This window comes from Choloepus didactylus, chromosome 2 (assembly GCF_015220235.1).
Source record: "Choloepus didactylus isolate mChoDid1 chromosome 2, mChoDid1.pri, whole genome shotgun sequence".
NCBI lineage: Eukaryota > Metazoa > Chordata > Mammalia > Pilosa > Megalonychidae > Choloepus > Choloepus didactylus.
The window spans coordinates 9,875,620-9,892,837 of record NC_051308.1 but is presented as its reverse complement, the minus strand read 5'-3'; the positions used below and the strand labels follow the sequence as shown (position 1 = coordinate 9,892,837).

At 38.0% G+C, this 17,218-nt stretch overlaps 1 protein-coding gene across 1 annotated transcript in view; it reads left to right on the top strand.

Moving 5' to 3' along the window:
- Positions 1 to 718: 718 nt before the first annotated feature.
- Positions 719 to 17,218, top strand: part of TMEM242 (transmembrane protein 242) — a 29,882-nt gene continuing 13,382 nt past the window's right edge. Inside the window, 4 exon segments of the mRNA XM_037820374.1 lie at positions 719 to 1,081; positions 1,637 to 1,704; positions 1,707 to 1,735; positions 6,245 to 6,382. Coding sequence (XP_037676302.1) covers positions 984 to 1,081; positions 1,637 to 1,704; positions 1,707 to 1,735; positions 6,245 to 6,382 — 333 coding nt within the window. The 5' untranslated portion in view covers positions 719 to 983.

Here is a 17,218-nt window from a genome sequence, read left to right as displayed (position 1 = left end):
GTATTTATTGTGCAGTTCCCAGTAACAGCACTGAGAGCTGGGAAATATAAAAATGAATAAAGATCCCCTATCTCCACCCTCAAGAAACTCATGGGCCTAAAATGATAAGAAAGAACAACTAATCTCGTGTCTGTGTTCAAGAGGCTGAAAAGGTTTTCCATGACTCCCAGCCTCCCATCCCTCAAAGGCCAGGTACAGAATCCATCACCGTTTGCAAATCAGCCTCCCAGACTGTGGAAAATCAGTCCAGTCTGCTGGCTGCCAATTTTTCCCAGCAGCAACCAGCTCCAGTGCATCCTTCAAGCTCAGTGTTAGCAAATCTCTTGGAGTGGTTTCCCCTGCTCTTTCCCGCTGGAGGTTATACAGTTCACTTCAGTTCAACCATGCTAGCCATCCAACCCCCTAGCAAGCCCATCAATCAAAGGTGAGGAAGAGGTACATCACCACAGAGCGGGAAGACAGGATCTCTTCCAGGGATAAACTTGTCTCTAACACAGAAAGTGACGACTGTTACTAAATTTCCCAGAAAAATACAGAAGCCCTCGCGATGGAGAATTGTGGAATGTTAGCGTTACCCAAACCTTGGACAGAGCGTAAAGGCTGATCAGAAAACTGAGCTGCAGGGTCTCAAACCAGGCTGGGAGAGCATGGAACCATCTGCATCCCCTCACTGCCTCCTAGAGGAAGGGCTGAGCGTTGTTTCAAACAGACCAAGTACTTCAGTGCAGAGACCATTACCTTGGGGAGGTAACTGATCTCAGAGGGAGAAGGCCTTGGAGGACGCTGCGCCCGGCGCTGCGTTGAGGACACAACACGCAGCCACCTGCCCGCGGCGGGGGAGAAAAGCAGTTTGGGCGGCGCGTTCCCGGGGCCCAAACCCAGCTTGCACAGGCGGAGGAGACGGCGGAACCTTTTTCCTGCGCCTCTCGCTCGTGTCTGCCCGGCTCCACTTCGACGTCGAACACAGTAGGCGAAACTGAAACATGGAGGCGGCGGGCGCTGCGGCTGGGGAGTCGTCTTCCCGGCTGGATACTCCGGGACCCACCGACGACCGGCTGTTCCTGGTTAAAGGTGTGGTGAGGTGTGGGTGCTGGGCGGGGCTCACCGGCACACCTGCCCTGGGGACCTGAGCTTGGGATCGTCCCTGAGGTTAGCTCGTAGGGGCCGGGGGCCGGGCCGGGTGACACGCGGAGCGGGTGATTGTCCCCAAGGCGAGCGCAGATCCCATGAGCTGTACACCTGGGCGGGCCTCGATTTTCCATCCCTCTCTGCAGTTTTCCTCGGACCTTCCTCCCTTTTCTAATTACCACTGTCTCTTCCCTCCCCTACCTCCGAAAACACCTTACGCCGCTGGCCCGGGGAAGAGAGATGGGACCCTGCGCCCATTCTCTGCAGCTTGGGAATGACCCCTGGAACCAGAGGGCTTGAGGTCACGCAGGTTTCACATCCGCTATCATTTATCTTTGGCAAGAGCTGCTTAGCCATGCTTCTGGGATTCCAAAAGTGATATTGAATGTAACGTAAATAGTATCTGAAACTTGTGTACATCTTTTTAACTTAGGGTTTTTGTTTGTTTTTGTTTTTGTTTTTTGTATCTCCCGTCCTACCCCACTTACCCACTCCCAACTCTTGGCAGGTGGAATTTTCCTGGTACTGTTGCTGCAGCGGGAATGCTAGCTGGATTTGTTACAACATTATCATTGGCTAAAAGAAAAGCCCTGAATGGTTCAATAAGGTTTGTGACACAAAATCCACTCACAGCATTGTTACTGTTTACAATAAATGGTAGCTGTTTTGCATAGAAGAAATAAAGAAAATGTTGATAACTTTTCATATTACTTTAAGAGGTAAACCAGTATACATCTAATAGATTCAAGAAGTGTACAGATCAGTGGTCTTAATTTTCATCATTAGAAGTACTTAATTCTGTGCTTCCTTAAATTTTAACAGAACAAGATGTGGAAAGCTCACCCAATACATTTCCTATTCACAACATCACTGTAAATCTAAATCTAAAGTAACTCACCATCAGTTGTAAAATGCTCCAATATTTTGTGTACCACTGAGAAAGAAAACATGACATTTAAACTCTCCACTGATTGCAAGAGGCATCTCTACAGAAAAGTTAAAATAAAGTACATCTTAAAATAGTATGTTGGCTCCTCCAACATGGGGACCAGGCATGCTTGTTTGCTGCTACAGTACCAGTCTGTGAGAGTGCCCAGCACATAGTAAATTTTGTTTGAATGACTATAAACTTTGACTATTACCTATTTAAATCCTTACTCCATGAGCAAGATTGGGCAGTCACTCTGTTGTGGTCACGGGTATCTCATTTCCCCAGTTAGAATTTTCTTCATGTTTACTTGTAGTTGTCCTTAGGCACTGTCCTGTCTTCTCTCCCCACTCCATTTAGTTTATTTATTCATCACTTCAACAGATGTTTACTAGGGACCTTTTATGTGTCAGGCACTGTAGGTGCAAGGAATACAAAAATGCCCAAAACACATCTGCCTCTCAGGAAGCTTAGGATCTGGCTTGGGAGACAGATATTACACAAATATTCACACAAATAACTATATAATTTGATATGTGCTATGGAAGAAAAGCGTTGTGTGGGATTATAAACCAGTTGAATTCCATTTCCATTTCCATTTCTTTCTAATAACCTAATAATCATACTGAAGCCTTAGGAATACTATCATGGCAAGAGACCACATTTTAAAATGTGTTTGGATCTCCTTCTGAATACTCTTGAGAGCTTAGATAGAACTACCTGAATCATTGCTGTGAACTTTTTTCCCTGTATTTAGAATATTTTCAGAGCAGAAATAACACCTTGTGGCAGAAAGCAGTAAAACCTGATTGATAGTGGTGCTTAAACAGTGAAGATTTGATTTCTGAGCCTAAGCTAACATGATAAGCTTTAAGTCACCTGTCTTTTTTGAGAATCTGAAATAAGCTAGGGATTCTCTCCCAGGGGGAAAAAAAAGGCACATACATTTATTCACAATTTTGCATTCTATTTTGTTGGTTCTAAGATTTGATCATCACACATGCTTTTTATGGCTAAGACAATGGTTTTCAAAGTGTGATCCACAGATCCCTGGGGGTCCTTGAGACCCTTTTGGGGTCTATAAGGTAAAAACTATGTTCATAATACTAAGACATTTGCACTGTTGATAAAGAAGCAATGGCAGGTGAAGCTGCTGTTGCTTTGGCATGTTCAAGGTAGTGGCACCAAACTACCCAACAGTTACTGTATCCTGCATTGCCATATGCCTGTAGTGTGAAAAACAAAAGCCAGTATTGCATAAGAATTACATGTTGGAGCATTGAAAATTGTTCATTTTATTAAATCTCAACCCTTGAACATTCCTCTTTTTAAGATTCTGTGTGAAAAAATAGGAAGTATGCATAAAACATCTGTTCTACACTGAAGTAACATACTTTTCTCGAGGTAAAGCATTTATATGATTAAATTGTAAGTTGAACTAGCCACTTTTTTTTCCACAAAATACCATTTTAATTTGAAAGAACAACTGACAAACTGTGGTTATCCAGAAGCGTGTATGTGCAGACATTTTCTCAAAAATGAACACAATGACCCAGTCTCTTCAAGTCATTAACTGTCATTATTTGTTGCCAATGATAAAATTCAAGCTCTCAAGTGAAAATTAGAATTTTGGAAAACTTTTATCTACCACTGTGAGCTTGACAGCTACTCAATACTTAACAGCTTTTTGATGAGATTGGTGGTGATATTAAAGAATGTGGGTTTTTTAAATATTGTTTAATAAAGGCATCAACATTTGTAATATCTGCCTAACTTCGTAAACCAAGTTATTTTCCTGAATGATCATCAGGTATGGGTAAAAGATAGATTCAAAGTGCAGAACAGACCAGTGGATTTTGATGTAACAGTCCAATCAAAATTCACATTGCAACTAACCTTTGAGAAGCTACCATGTGTCAAGCTTTGGTGTCCTATCAAAGAAAGAAGGCTATTAAAATACCCCTTCCTTTTCCAACCACATAATCTGTGTGAGGCCAGATTTTATTCATATACCTGAATCAAAACAGCATGTTGTAACAAGCAGATATGAAAATCCAGGTGTCTTCTATTAAGCCAGACATTTAAAAGAGTAACAAAAATGTAAAACATTGCCTCTATACAAGTTTTTTTTTAAATAGTTTTTTCATTAAAAATAGATTTATGTTTATCATTAAGTAAATGTTTAAAATTTCTTAGTTTTAATTTCTAATACATTAAATATTGATAAATAGAACCCATATAATTAAAAACTCTTTGAAATCCAAGTGTAAAGGAATGCTGAATCCAAAAAGTTTGAGAACTATTGTTCTGGATAGTTAAATATGTAAGGTTCTCTTACTCTCTGGGAAAACATTTGAATTGAATCCTTACTATTTATCTAGACTCTATTTTAGGGGTAAAATGGTTTATAGAAGAACTCAGAGGTCTGGTATACATGGCTAATGAGTTTACCCTGAGCAAGCACCAGTTTAAGAATGCCCCCTGGGCAGAGGACTTAAAAGCTGCTGCCTGGAGCTTTTCTCTAACATTAATAATAATAATATCTCATATCTGAGTGCTTACAAAGTAATAGGTGCTGTTCTTGGGGCTTTACTCATTTAATCCCCATCACAGCCCTATGTACTATAGTATATAGCCCTAGAGTACTAGTGGAGTGTTGTCCCCTTTACAGATTAGGAAACTGAGGCATGGGTAAATTAAATACCCAATTTGGCACTCTCCATCTCTGGTCACTTCTGGGGAATAAGTGGTATTATTTTTAGCAACATTGTTATTTCAATAGACTTTTGTCCACTGGCCTGGAGACCTAGGTATTAATTATAAATACACATTCAACTTGCAACCCAAAAGACTTTAAAATGATCACCTTTTCAGTTGGGGACTGTCTTCACAGCTATTATATCAAGAGGATCATAAGCATTGCCTTAATGTCTTATTTTCATCGTCACAGCTGAGCCTCATGCTACGAAACTGGGAGTTGAAAAGCAATAGTAAGGTGCTAAATAAACATGAATTTTCCTTTGCCATTCTTTGAGTAAAAGGGAGGGGGAAGTGGCAAGTTAAAGTGGCCAAAGAATCCACTCTCAAGTTTCTTTGGCTGATTTATTAAAATATTAGTTCAAGGTTTCTTTTAAACTGGTATGTTTCCTATTTCTGTAACACCAGTCTCATAAAATGATTGTGAGATTAAGTGGGGTGCTATGAGTGGAAATGATTTTATATGTCTATTTGGTTTAGAATCATTGAAAAAAATGCAAAATTGATATAAACACCAACATAGTTTACTTATAAAAAATAATTGTCTTGCTTATCTTAATATTATGACATGACAAAAATCTTTCAAATAACTGAATTATTTCATGACCCTTTTATGTAACGAATAGTTAAAAAGGACAAATATCATTCATACTTCTAATATAACTATAACTTCTGAGAAATTGCCAAAGAAAATCTTTTTAAAATATGCATTTTATATGTTATAAAGATACAGTTGGCTATTTCTGTGATGTAATTTTAAAAAATCAAATTGTTATATCAAATAAAGATGCTCACTAGGGGAAATAACTAGATTGAACATTCCTTCTTAAAAATCAGTTTGATTTATATCAAATACACCCCAGGATTAAACTGAATGAAAGCTAAAGACCTTATTCTTAGGTACACAATTGACTTTTTGAGAAACTTTGAACACTTTGCCTATGATAGTGCCTGTGTGTGAATAATAGATTGATTCTCGTCACCTGTTTTCTCAAAAGGTACTGGTAAACGTTAGAAGATAAGGGGCCTCCATGTCTTCACACATAAGAGCTACTATAAATACTGACTGTTCATTTAGAAAATAATTTTCCTGTTTTATCATGGGGATACTGCAATGTGATTTGTTAAACTCAATTTCCATATGCAGATGCCTTAATTTTAATTAGCAAAATAATGTGACACTGAGGGAAGATTTAGCTTTCACTTTGAATATGTGGTTAATGTATACAAAGATCTTTTACCTCTCAGAGAGATTGTGACTTGTCTAAAGCCATGCAACTATTAAGTAGCAAAGCAGGTGCTTGAACTTGGGTTGGTCTGACTTCCCAATATCATGGCGCTTACACAGAGTAGTTAATTTCAAGTACTCCCCAAATATTTATGTTTTCTAAACCGATTATTTTTAGCCTGACCTTTCTTTCTTCATTTCAGGGAAGTATAGCCACAGCAGCCTTACCAGAGAGTGGGTCTTCCCTCGCCTTGCGAGCACTGGGCTGGGGCTCACTTTATGCCTGGTGTGGAGTTGGTGTGATCGGCTTTGCAGTCTGGAAAGCTTTAGGAGTTCACAGCGTAAGTAACCACAATCCTGTATTATGTATCTGAACTCTTATTGTACTTTCTGCAGCCTAAATCTTCCTTATTTTCAAATTTGTACATAGTTTGGTCACTGTTTTGGAAAACCTGTGACAGATTTTTGATGACTTTTGTCATTTCCTCAGTTTTGTTTTTGACCAGAAAAAAATCTCTTCATCCATTTCAGGTACTATACCAGACATTTAGACATCGTAGATTATTTAATTTTTGCTTTAACTAAGAAGCAGATATTAATATTCCCTGTGTTATAAATGAGAAAGTTGAAGCTCAGAGAGGTTAAGTCACTTGCCCAAGATCACAGCCTATAATTGGCACAGCCAAGACTTGAACCCATGTCTGACCGTCTTCAAAATCTATGTTTTTTTCCCACTTTACCTCCCTTAACAGAAGATACGAAACCAAGGAATAGACAGACTCATGGGCTGTGTGAGGGGAAGAAGGTAATGAATTTGATTCTTAACAACTCAGCAGGTTTTTCCTAGGGATCTTTAGTGTAGGCCTCATCTGCCAACATAACCATTGACTTCACTGTTGATATAGGACCGGCCATTCTTTTGATTAATAGAGAAGAACTTCTTTTAACCTGTCATGTTCAGTAGGATATAATGGTAAGTGGAAAACAGAATTACATGGCTGTATCTATATAAAATATAATAGCAGGTTTTTTTTTTTAAATAAGTGAAAAAAACTAAGGAAATATGTGTGGCAGACATGTTATGGGTATATAACATGAATTATGGACATATGGGTGAAGTTTTTTATTTTACTTTTCCATTTGTTTCTTTAATATTATGTACTACTTTACAATAAAAAATATTAGCTTTTAAAAATTGTGCTAGATTTTATTTTTACCAATTTATAGTTCCCTAATTTATAAATAAAGCACAGCTATCTAGGCATATATACACTTCCTTGACAACATACGATATCTACTTGGGGGTGGGGGAAGGCACATGCAAATACCTAGTAATAATGTTGTTAAGCTTTTAGTTTCTATTAAAGCAACTGACTTAGCATTTTATGTTGACTGCATGGAATTGATAGGTGATGTTCCCATTGTTTAGAAAGGCAGGTCATAAACTGAATAGTAAAAGTTTAAGATATTTGAAAATACATATAGCCTTTTATTTAGAAGAATCACAAGAATGAATCAATCCACATTTTCATAGACCAAGAAAATTAGGTTATTTAAATTAAGTTATACACTTGAGAACTTGTATTTTATGGGCTAGACTATGCTATTTTAGTTTCTAGAACATGAACTTTGTTTTATAAGACTAGTAAGAGGATTATTGCCTAAATAAAATATTTGGGGGGAGGAAAATTCTTTTCTGATTGGCACTGTTGAATATAAAAGTACTTAAAATCCTCTTATATTGTGTCCATTTATCTTTGTATTTTACTAAAAATGAGAGAATGCAAATATACCCTCTCTCCCTATATATAGGTCATTAGACATATCAGTTTGGCCTCCTTGTCTGAGAAATCTCAGAAAAATGAATCCATTGAATCCACTAATACCTTTTCAAGGGCACACACACACATACACACTATATGTGTGCGTGTGTGTGTGTGTGTATATATATGTATAGTGTGTGTGTGTGTGTGTGTGTGAAATCAAGAGATTTATTATAGGAATCAGCTCATGTGACCGTGGGGATTGGCAAGTCTGAATTCTGTAGGGCAGGTCGCAAGTTGGAAACTCAGTGAAGACATCAAGGACACATACTTTAAAGATAGTCATATTCATTAATTTGTTTGTTTGTTTATTCTGAAGATACTTATGTGCCTACCCTGAGCCAGCACTATGCTAAGGCATAGGGTCTAAGCCTTACTTATTGACTTACCAAGCAAATTCTTATTACCTGACCCTGCTCTGAGGTTTGCAGAGAGCAATATGGCATATTTCAGCTCTCATTTAGAGACTTTTTTGTTAATAAGATTTTGCTGAGTCCAGTGAAGAACTTTTATCACCATTTATTGCCTCTTACTGGGAATTGTCTTTCTATGACTAAGGACAGCAATCTGAGAGAAAATTTTGAACAAACAGTCCAGGTCTACATACACAATAAATAATTGAGATGCTCATTCTAGATAAATGCAGTTAAACCAAAATCAATTCCAGTGTCAAATAACTGTTGATAGGTACTTTGAATTGTGCCACATTTCCGATATAAATCCAGTTCAAAAAAACACGGTGCCATCTAATGGCTGATCTAGAGCAGCTTGATAGAAGTGGTTACTTTCCCTATTTTAATTCACAGCTACATCTGCTGGCCCAAAAGGGAACATGTTAGAAATGTTGAAAACAAAACCCTCTTCAGTTTCTTTAAAATATTTTGGATTTACTGTTTGTTTATTCAGAACTGTTATGGAATTTCTTTTAACATAGAATATCTATAACACACTGAATAAAAATATAAATTTGTATTTTACATAATGGCATATCATTTAATCAGAAGTTCCACATAAGTAGAGCTGCAGAAGCTATCTTGTTAGCAGACCAAAGCAGATAAGTGTGCCCAGGATTTAGGATGGGATCCTCCCTGCCTTCATGTAGAAATCAGTACAGATTCCTATCCCATCTCAACAGCTGCCCCAAACTGCCCTGACCAGTAAGCTTGGTTTGATTGTTCAGTAGCATTCATTGATTACTTTGAACTATGGTGTTTTATTATTTGATTGTGATTGAGGTTGTGTTCATTTTATCACAGTAAGTTAATTGTGAAAAAAATGATGAACCTTTCCTAAGGGTTTATGGCCTACTATTGCAGCTGTGCAAATGAGCAGATACTGGAGAACTGACATGTTTGGGCCAGTGAGTGCACATTGACTTGGGGCAGTTGACTCAGTTGTTTTATCAGGGCAGATATTTTAAGTTTAGAGAATATTCGAAAGAAATGCTCTTCAGTCAGCAAATAAGGAACTGTAGTGATACTAACCTGTAAGTTCCTAATTACCCAAATTAAAAAGGAAAAAAACAAAACAAAACACAGTTAATCATGTTACTCAAGAACAGGAACTTTTTAGGTTTTTTGTCTTGTATTATTTATTGTAGATATTGATACTTGAAAGGATTTCTGAAGAGGTAGTGCATATTTACGGTTAGACTATCTTTTTACCTCCTGTTAGAAGGAAAAACATTAGGTATATAAAGAATTCCCAAATGATATGATTTGAAGCTTTATAGACAGGAGTATGCAATTTCAGTAACTGCCTACGGACTGTTGTCTGTGACGAGGTTATCGTCAAAGTATAGGTCAGACTCACCATGGCTAATGCTTACTGTGACTTGTGTATAATATATTCATCATACGTAGTACTATTGAAATTTATAGATGATTTACTGCTCCTGCCCTCATTGGGACTAAAACCTCAACAGTTAGTAAAAGAGACATGAAATTAATAACAAACCATGAATGAAACACTCTTAGTTACTGCTTTAAATTTTCCAGAGATTTAATTATTAAAATTATTAATACATAGATGGAGTTTTTGGGTTTGTTTTTTTTTTTAACCCTTTTACCATGAAGTAAGAGGTGTTTGTCTTTGTTTAAATATTTCACTCTTTATTTTTAAAGAAAAAATATATTTAGGACCCATCTTTTTAAAACACAGATAGCTGAATTTCTTTGTAAAAATTTGTTCTTATTGTTAAAAATATCAGTGCAGAAAAGTACAAAGAAGAAAACAAGCATCACCTGAAATCCCACTAAGTTATCATCATTAACTACAGTTGGAACGTTCTTTCAGACTGTCTTCTATAAGTATTTTTACGTAATTGTAGATAAATGCGATTTACTGTACATGCAGCTCTGGAACCTTTTTTCACTGAACAGTCGAAACATCTTCGCCTAGCAGAGTATATAAATTTCCATCATTCTAAGTGACTACAGGTAATCTATTGTGTATTATAATTTACTTAATCATTCTCCTTCCAATGGGCATGTGGGTTGTAATATTTCATTATTAAAAACCACAGTGAATCTCTGTACACATACATGTTTTTGCACTTGGCTTGATCAAGAAATTTGTCCTAAAGACAAAAGATGTTACTATTGGTCTAAGTGCCTTTTAAAAATGTTTTTGATACCTGTTGCTAAAGGGCCTTCCAGAAAAGATATTACAATTTAGAGATAACCAAGCATACAAGTTTACCACCATCCTTGTCATTCATTAGTGGCTTTTGTTTCTCTGAACTTTTTGCCAATCTAATCAGTGGAAAATACCCTCTTTCTCTCTTTACTGCATCTTTCCTAAGTCTCTGCTGTGGTAAAGGCTTTTATGAAAATAATTAGGGTTTGGAGTCTTCCCTTCTCTATCTGTTGACAGAGGTTGCTTCTTTCTCAAGAGTTCAGGTCCCCTTTTCTTTAAAAAACAAAAAGTAAAACATAAATAAAACCCATATATTTTAAATATTCCTCTAACAATGGACATATGGCATTCCTATTATCAGAAATCCTGCATAGGAATCGTATTATCCCTTTCCTCTAGGACAGTATTTGATGCCCTCTAATAAAGTTTCTTTTCTCCAGCTCTTTCTTTTAGCTGCTATGCTAGGTATAATTTTTATGTTAATAATTTAGGCACACTTCCTGATTACCTTATGACCAACTTTTGCTAATTTCACTCAAACTTCTTTAGATTTTTTGCTAATTTCAAATTTTACCACCATTCGGGTGGTTCTCTCATCAGTACATTTATTCCTGCAGTATTTTTACTTATTCATCTCAAAGGAAGCAGCATTGTGGAATAAATGCTTGAACCCCCTATGTAAATAAAGCTATGGAAAAGCCTAGAGGTTGTTTAATTTCTAAGATTTCTAAAGAGGAAATAGACTTGAAGTGCTGGATACTTTTGATTGAGAAGGAAGTGTTTCTCCTTGGTTTAGGTCAAAGGTTACAAACATATCTGAGTCTCCTGGCAAATTGTTTAATGGTAGCTGCTTTTGAATGATCTGCAGGAGTCTGAAAAGCAGCTGAAACATTTTCCTTCTGTGGTCCTCACTTAATCTAATTTCAGTTCTTCCAAAGATCTCTACCTGTTTCTGCCCTCAGGTAACAAGCTTGAATTTCTTATGTCAGTATACTCAGCCTCGTTTCCTTTTCTTAATAATACTTAGTAGGACTTCCAGAACATAGTGTCCTCATGCTCTTGCAGAGATAGTTCCAAATGTCAAGCTCTTGGGCCTTTAGAAAACTTAAGGACTGAGGGATATTTTCCTGAAATCATTTTGAAATTAAGTAGAAGTAATAAGTGCATCACTTATTAAGCTGAGGTCTGCGATGACAGAACACCTCTATAAGCCTCACTTCCCATCCCTCTAATGAGCTTAGTCTCACCATGGAAATGTGGAGGAGCAACCACGTGCAGTGCCTGAGTCACAGGTCCTTGCTCAGTTTAAAGCTGGAGATAATGACCAGTGTACCTTTTTTGTTTTTTTTGAACCCAAGTATGAGGAGAAATCAGCTGTTTGGGCATATTTCCAAGATATCTCTTTAAAACCCCCACCAGTATCCTTTTGTAAGTCAAATAGAGCCTGGAGCATTTTCTGCAGTGGGAGTGTGCAACAATTCATAGGAAAGATAAATTCTGCCATAAAAGCCTTTTTGTTCTGAGGTCTGACATGATTGCCTCAGGAATGTTCACTGTGCCTACTCCACTGGAGGAAATGTATCCTTGATTTCACTTGGACTTTCTTTTTCTTTGTCCTTAATTTCTTACAACTGAGCATAAGAAATGGGACTCAGGAGCAGTGCTCTAATAAAGCTAGTGGGATGAAGACCTGGTCGTGTTTGTCTTCAGAGTGTGCCTTCCCCTTCAGTTTTGTTTTAAAAGATGCCCATTGTTAAACGCTTAGGTCATAAACTATGAAAAAAGATTACATTAGTAAAATATATATATGGATACAGTAATATGTATGTTTTACTTATTTTACATGTACCATTATATCAGAAAATGAAATGTTCTCTGAAATTGAATTTTCCCGACTAAAATATTTTTAACAATTTTTGGAAGAAATCTTTTTATGTAAATTATGCTGAACATAATTTTTCCTGATGACTCAGATATATCAGTTACTGTTGGCTTCTTGTGCTAATAGATTCTGGGCTTTTATGGTTCTTTATAGTTTTTATAATTTTTCTCAGTCCTAGTTTGGCTCTTATTTTTCTCTTCTGATTGTTCTGATTACTTTTGAAATGCTGTGACCTTATTTTACACTCAGTTACGCCTAAGGGTCCTTCCTTTGCCTTCTTCCTTCTCCTTAATGGATTCCACCCCCTCCCGTAGCTTCATCTGTATCCACCAGGTCTCCATCTCCAGCCAGGTGATCTCTGGAGTCCAGATTCATAGGCCCTCTTGACTCCTAGACACAGATGTTCGAATGTCCTGCAGGCATCGTGTGTGTTCCCAACTAAATTATCACTTGCTGTCACACCCTGTACCCCAACCAACGCCTGGGTCACTGTCTCAGTGAATGGGTACCCAGAGAGACACCTGTGTCACTCATGACCCTATACTTCCTCACCAAGTCTTGCTTCCTCCCATAGCCACTATAGTTGGGGGCACCATCTTCCCCCGAGCTTATCATAACAGCTTTCCCCGTCATCCCTGCCTCCCCGCTTGCCTCTCTACCATCCTTTCTCCACACTACTGCCAGAATGTGCTGGCCTTCATCTTCCTCATACTTCTAAGCTCCTTGAACCTATACCAGATGTCCTGCCTTTCTTCCTGTTACCGTGGATGAAATGTCCCTGCTGCTACCAAAGGCCTGCCCCTGCCACTTGGGCATCAGATCTTGTCCCTTCTCATCTACCCAAGGACTTTCCTCCTGTGCCCGTCCTCAGCCTTCACTGATAGTCAGCCTTTCACCCTCTGCTGCAACCCGGTATAGGCATGCTCTAGTTTCTCCACCTCTAAAAACCCTCCCTCTTCATATTCCTTACCCCCCTCCTGCTACCAGCCCATTTGCCTGCCTCCTTTGCAGAAAAAAAAAAAAAAAAAATGTCTTGAAAGAGTTGGCTGTGGTCACTGTTTCATCTTGCTCACCTTTCTCTCCTCAGTCCGACTTCTTTCCCCAGCACTTCACAGAAACTGCTGAAGTCAAAGTCACCAATGCCCTCTCATTGCCAAAGCCAGTTCTTATCTTTGTCCTTCTGTTACTAGACTTCTCAGCAATAGTTGGCACAGTTGGGCATTCTCTCCTTCATGAAAACACCACCTTTGGCTTCTAAGACACCTTCCTCCTCACTAGCCAGGCAAAACAACTCCCAGCAGACCTCTACATCACAGGGTCCAGCGGTTTTATTCTTAGACTCTTCTCTTCTCCGCCTATACTCAGGCCCTCAGCACGTTCATCTAGTCCCTGGTATCATAAAACAGTTAGGTCCAAATACATAGCTCCAGCCTCGACATTCAGACTTGTCTACTAACTGTTAGTGAAACTTGTCTGGCTCACAGGCATTTCAAATAACCCGTGCCCTAAACAGAACTCCTGATTGCTTTATCTCTTCCCCAATCTGTTCCTCCTTTGGTGTTCCCCATTTCATTAAATGCCACCATCATCCCCCCAGTTGTTAAACCAAAACCTAGGAGTCATCTTAGATGCTGTCATTTCTTTATTCCCTTCATCTAATTCATGAGTCAGTGTTCCTGCTAACCATAACTGGACTCCTTTTATATCTCTCTACTTCCATTTGTCTTTTGCCATGTGCATTGAAATAGTTTCCTATCTAGTCTCCTGGCCTCTCTTTTACTTCCCCTAGAACTTTTTAGCCACAGAGCAGCCAGAATGATATTTTAAAAATGTAAGTCAGATCATTTCTTTAAAACCCTTTATTTAAATAAACTCTATTTAAAACCCTTCAATGGCCCCCATTGAACCTAGAATAAAATCCAAATTTCTATCCCAAGCTTAAGAATCCTCACGTGTGGGCCCCACCTTCCCTAACCTTGTCTTGGATCCCCTTCAGAATAGCCTCCAACATGCACTGCAGCCATGCCGGCCTCCTTATTCCCTCAGCACACCAGGCCTGCTCCTTCTTGGGGCCTTGGTACTAGCTTTGCTAGGAAACTGATCTTTGCATGGGTGTTCTTTTTTGCCATTCGGGGTTTCAATTCAAATTTATTTCACCTCCTCTGAGCAGCTTTCCCAGACCATTTGATCTAAAATTAAATAGCCTGTCCATTCTCTTGTTTTATCTGTCTTCCGATAGAATGTAAATTCTAAGAGAACAGAGACCTTATTTATCTTGTGAATTATATCCTCAGCATCTGTAACAGTGCCTACTGCGTAGGTGTTCAGTAGATATTTGTTGAATGAAATCTGACCACATCACATCTACCACTTCAGTGGCTCCCTCTTCCCTTGAGAATAAAGTCCAAGCTCCTTGAAGTGGTTTATGAGTCCCTCTGATCTGGCCCCTGCTTGCTTTCTAGCTCTGTGGCTTGCAACCAGGGGCAAAGGCATCTGGCAATGTGTGGCAGCATGTTTGGTTGTCATAACTGGGGTGGGGCTACTGGCGTTTAGTGCATAGGGGTCAGGGATGCTGTTAAACATCTTGCAGGGCACAAGGCAGCCTCCACAAAACAGGGTTATCCTATCCAAAATGTGAGTGGTGCTGTGATGGTCTAGCTGTATCTCTCGTAACCCTTCTGTCTTGCTCAAAGTTCTGGTCATGTTGAAGGGCCATGTTCTGTCTAGCCTCTTTCTTGTCCTTGCTAATCCCTCTACCTGGAACACTGTCTCCTCTCCCCATCACTCCCCTCTGCTGACTCTGTTCTTTGCTCAGATGTAATCTTTGAGCAAATTAATTATTAACCTTTACAAAATGGAGTTAATCTTATATGCAGTTTTGAGTTTTTTATAAAGGTAACTTAAATTGCTACCTCAAATTGAAAGTAACTTCCATATACAAACATATTCTCCATATCACTTTTTCTTTAGATAAATAAAGCCATTGTTCCTTTGGACTACAGTATTAACTTCTATTACTTAATCCAGTCACAGAAGAAAAACGGGGTGGGTTAATAAAATGGCACCTCTGCAATTACAGCCTGTATCCACAAAGTTAAACTTTCTCAATTTTTAGAGATGATTTAGAATATTTAAATATATACTAACGAATGTGAAATTCTTTATTTTTCACATTTTGTGCCATACCAAATACTTTCTTTTGTTCCTTTATAGTGATTAATACAAGTGGTTCTTTTACATAGCTTCAAAAATTATGTGTAAGATGATGCCTTTAAATAACAAAAATTAGATTCAGGTAACCCATTTAATTTATGAGAATACTTTCCAATTCATCTTATAATATTTAAATCCCATAAATAGGAAGCTGATCCCAGTGTTACTTTTTGATTTGACATTCTACCTTTATTCTTCTTGGACAGAAAGCTTTTGTCCTTCTCTGTGCATTCCCAGTATTGCCAACAAAGGAATATACTTTCAAATACTAGAATTTTTGTGAAGACCCCACATAAGGATTACAGTTATATAAATCTTATTATCTATGAGCAATAGAATTAAAACCCACCGATTTACTATTAAAAAGACAATATACATTTTATGATTTTCCTATCAGAAAGACTTTTTAAAAAATGATATTTATAAAATGCTCTACTTGCATGCTTGTGCCTTTATGGCCTAGTTCAGGTCAGTTTACAATATTAATTAACACTGCTTTCATTGCATACTTGTTTTGCAAATCAAGGCCTTTGTGTGTTTTTAAAAAAATTTCCAAAGAATAAAACATTTAAATTACTTTAAAGGATAAAAATAGTCTGTTCTGTTGCAGATTTGTTTTGGTGTGTTTCTAGCACAGCAGAATTCTCTTTTTTTTTTTTTTTGGTATGTGACCAAATTTTAAAAGCACAGCTTTCTTTGGTATATGTTTTAATTTAGTAAAGATAGATATTGGCTTTGAAAATAGTTAAGAAATCTTTTAGCATAAGCACAGCTTTGTTTGACATTTGTGCATCAACCTTGCTAAGAAACCCCAAACAGGCTCCTACCCGTCTTACTTACCCCTTGACTCAGAACTCAGGCACCAGGTGGGCTCTCCGACCCTGCCTTTCCATATCTCCCCCACCTTTCAGGCTTCTAGTTACTAACTCATTTCTATAGTTACTTAACTGATTCTTTCCTACCACAAACATATACTGTGTCCATATTCAAACATGTACTCTTCTAGAGGACAGGGATATGGTGATGAATGAGAGGTGGTCCTTTGTGCAGTGAGACATTCATAAGTAATTATGTTTAATTGCGTGTGGCAGATTCTATAATGGAAAGAGGTACAAGGTATAATGATGGTATAGAGTCAGGAAAAGTTAATTCTGCTTGGGGTACTGGAGAGGACTTAACAGAGGACAGAAGTTTTGAACTGGACTCTTAGATAATAAAAGGAGTGAGGTGGGATTCCAGGTGACTTAGAGACTTGCTAGTCATCCTCATCTCCTGCATCCTTCTTCCCAAAAAGTGTGGCCTAAAGTATTAAGGTCCCATCCGGCCATCAGTGATAATTTTATCCTGTACTTTGAATAGATAACTTGAGTTAGGTTTTTAATTCAAAAGGAATAATGAGCCACCTAAGATAGAAAGTCATTAGGGCACTAACTATATTTGGCTTTCTTCATCTTTGAGTAGACCTAAATCTGCTTGGGAGGACTGTGCAACTTTATTTTTCTTAATACTTTCTTGTCTCAAGACTCATTGTAAATAAAAAGCTGCTTTGTTTGAGATATTTTTATTTTGTAAAGTATTGTTATTTTTTTTCCCCTCAAAATTGATTTATTTGTGGCTGAGGG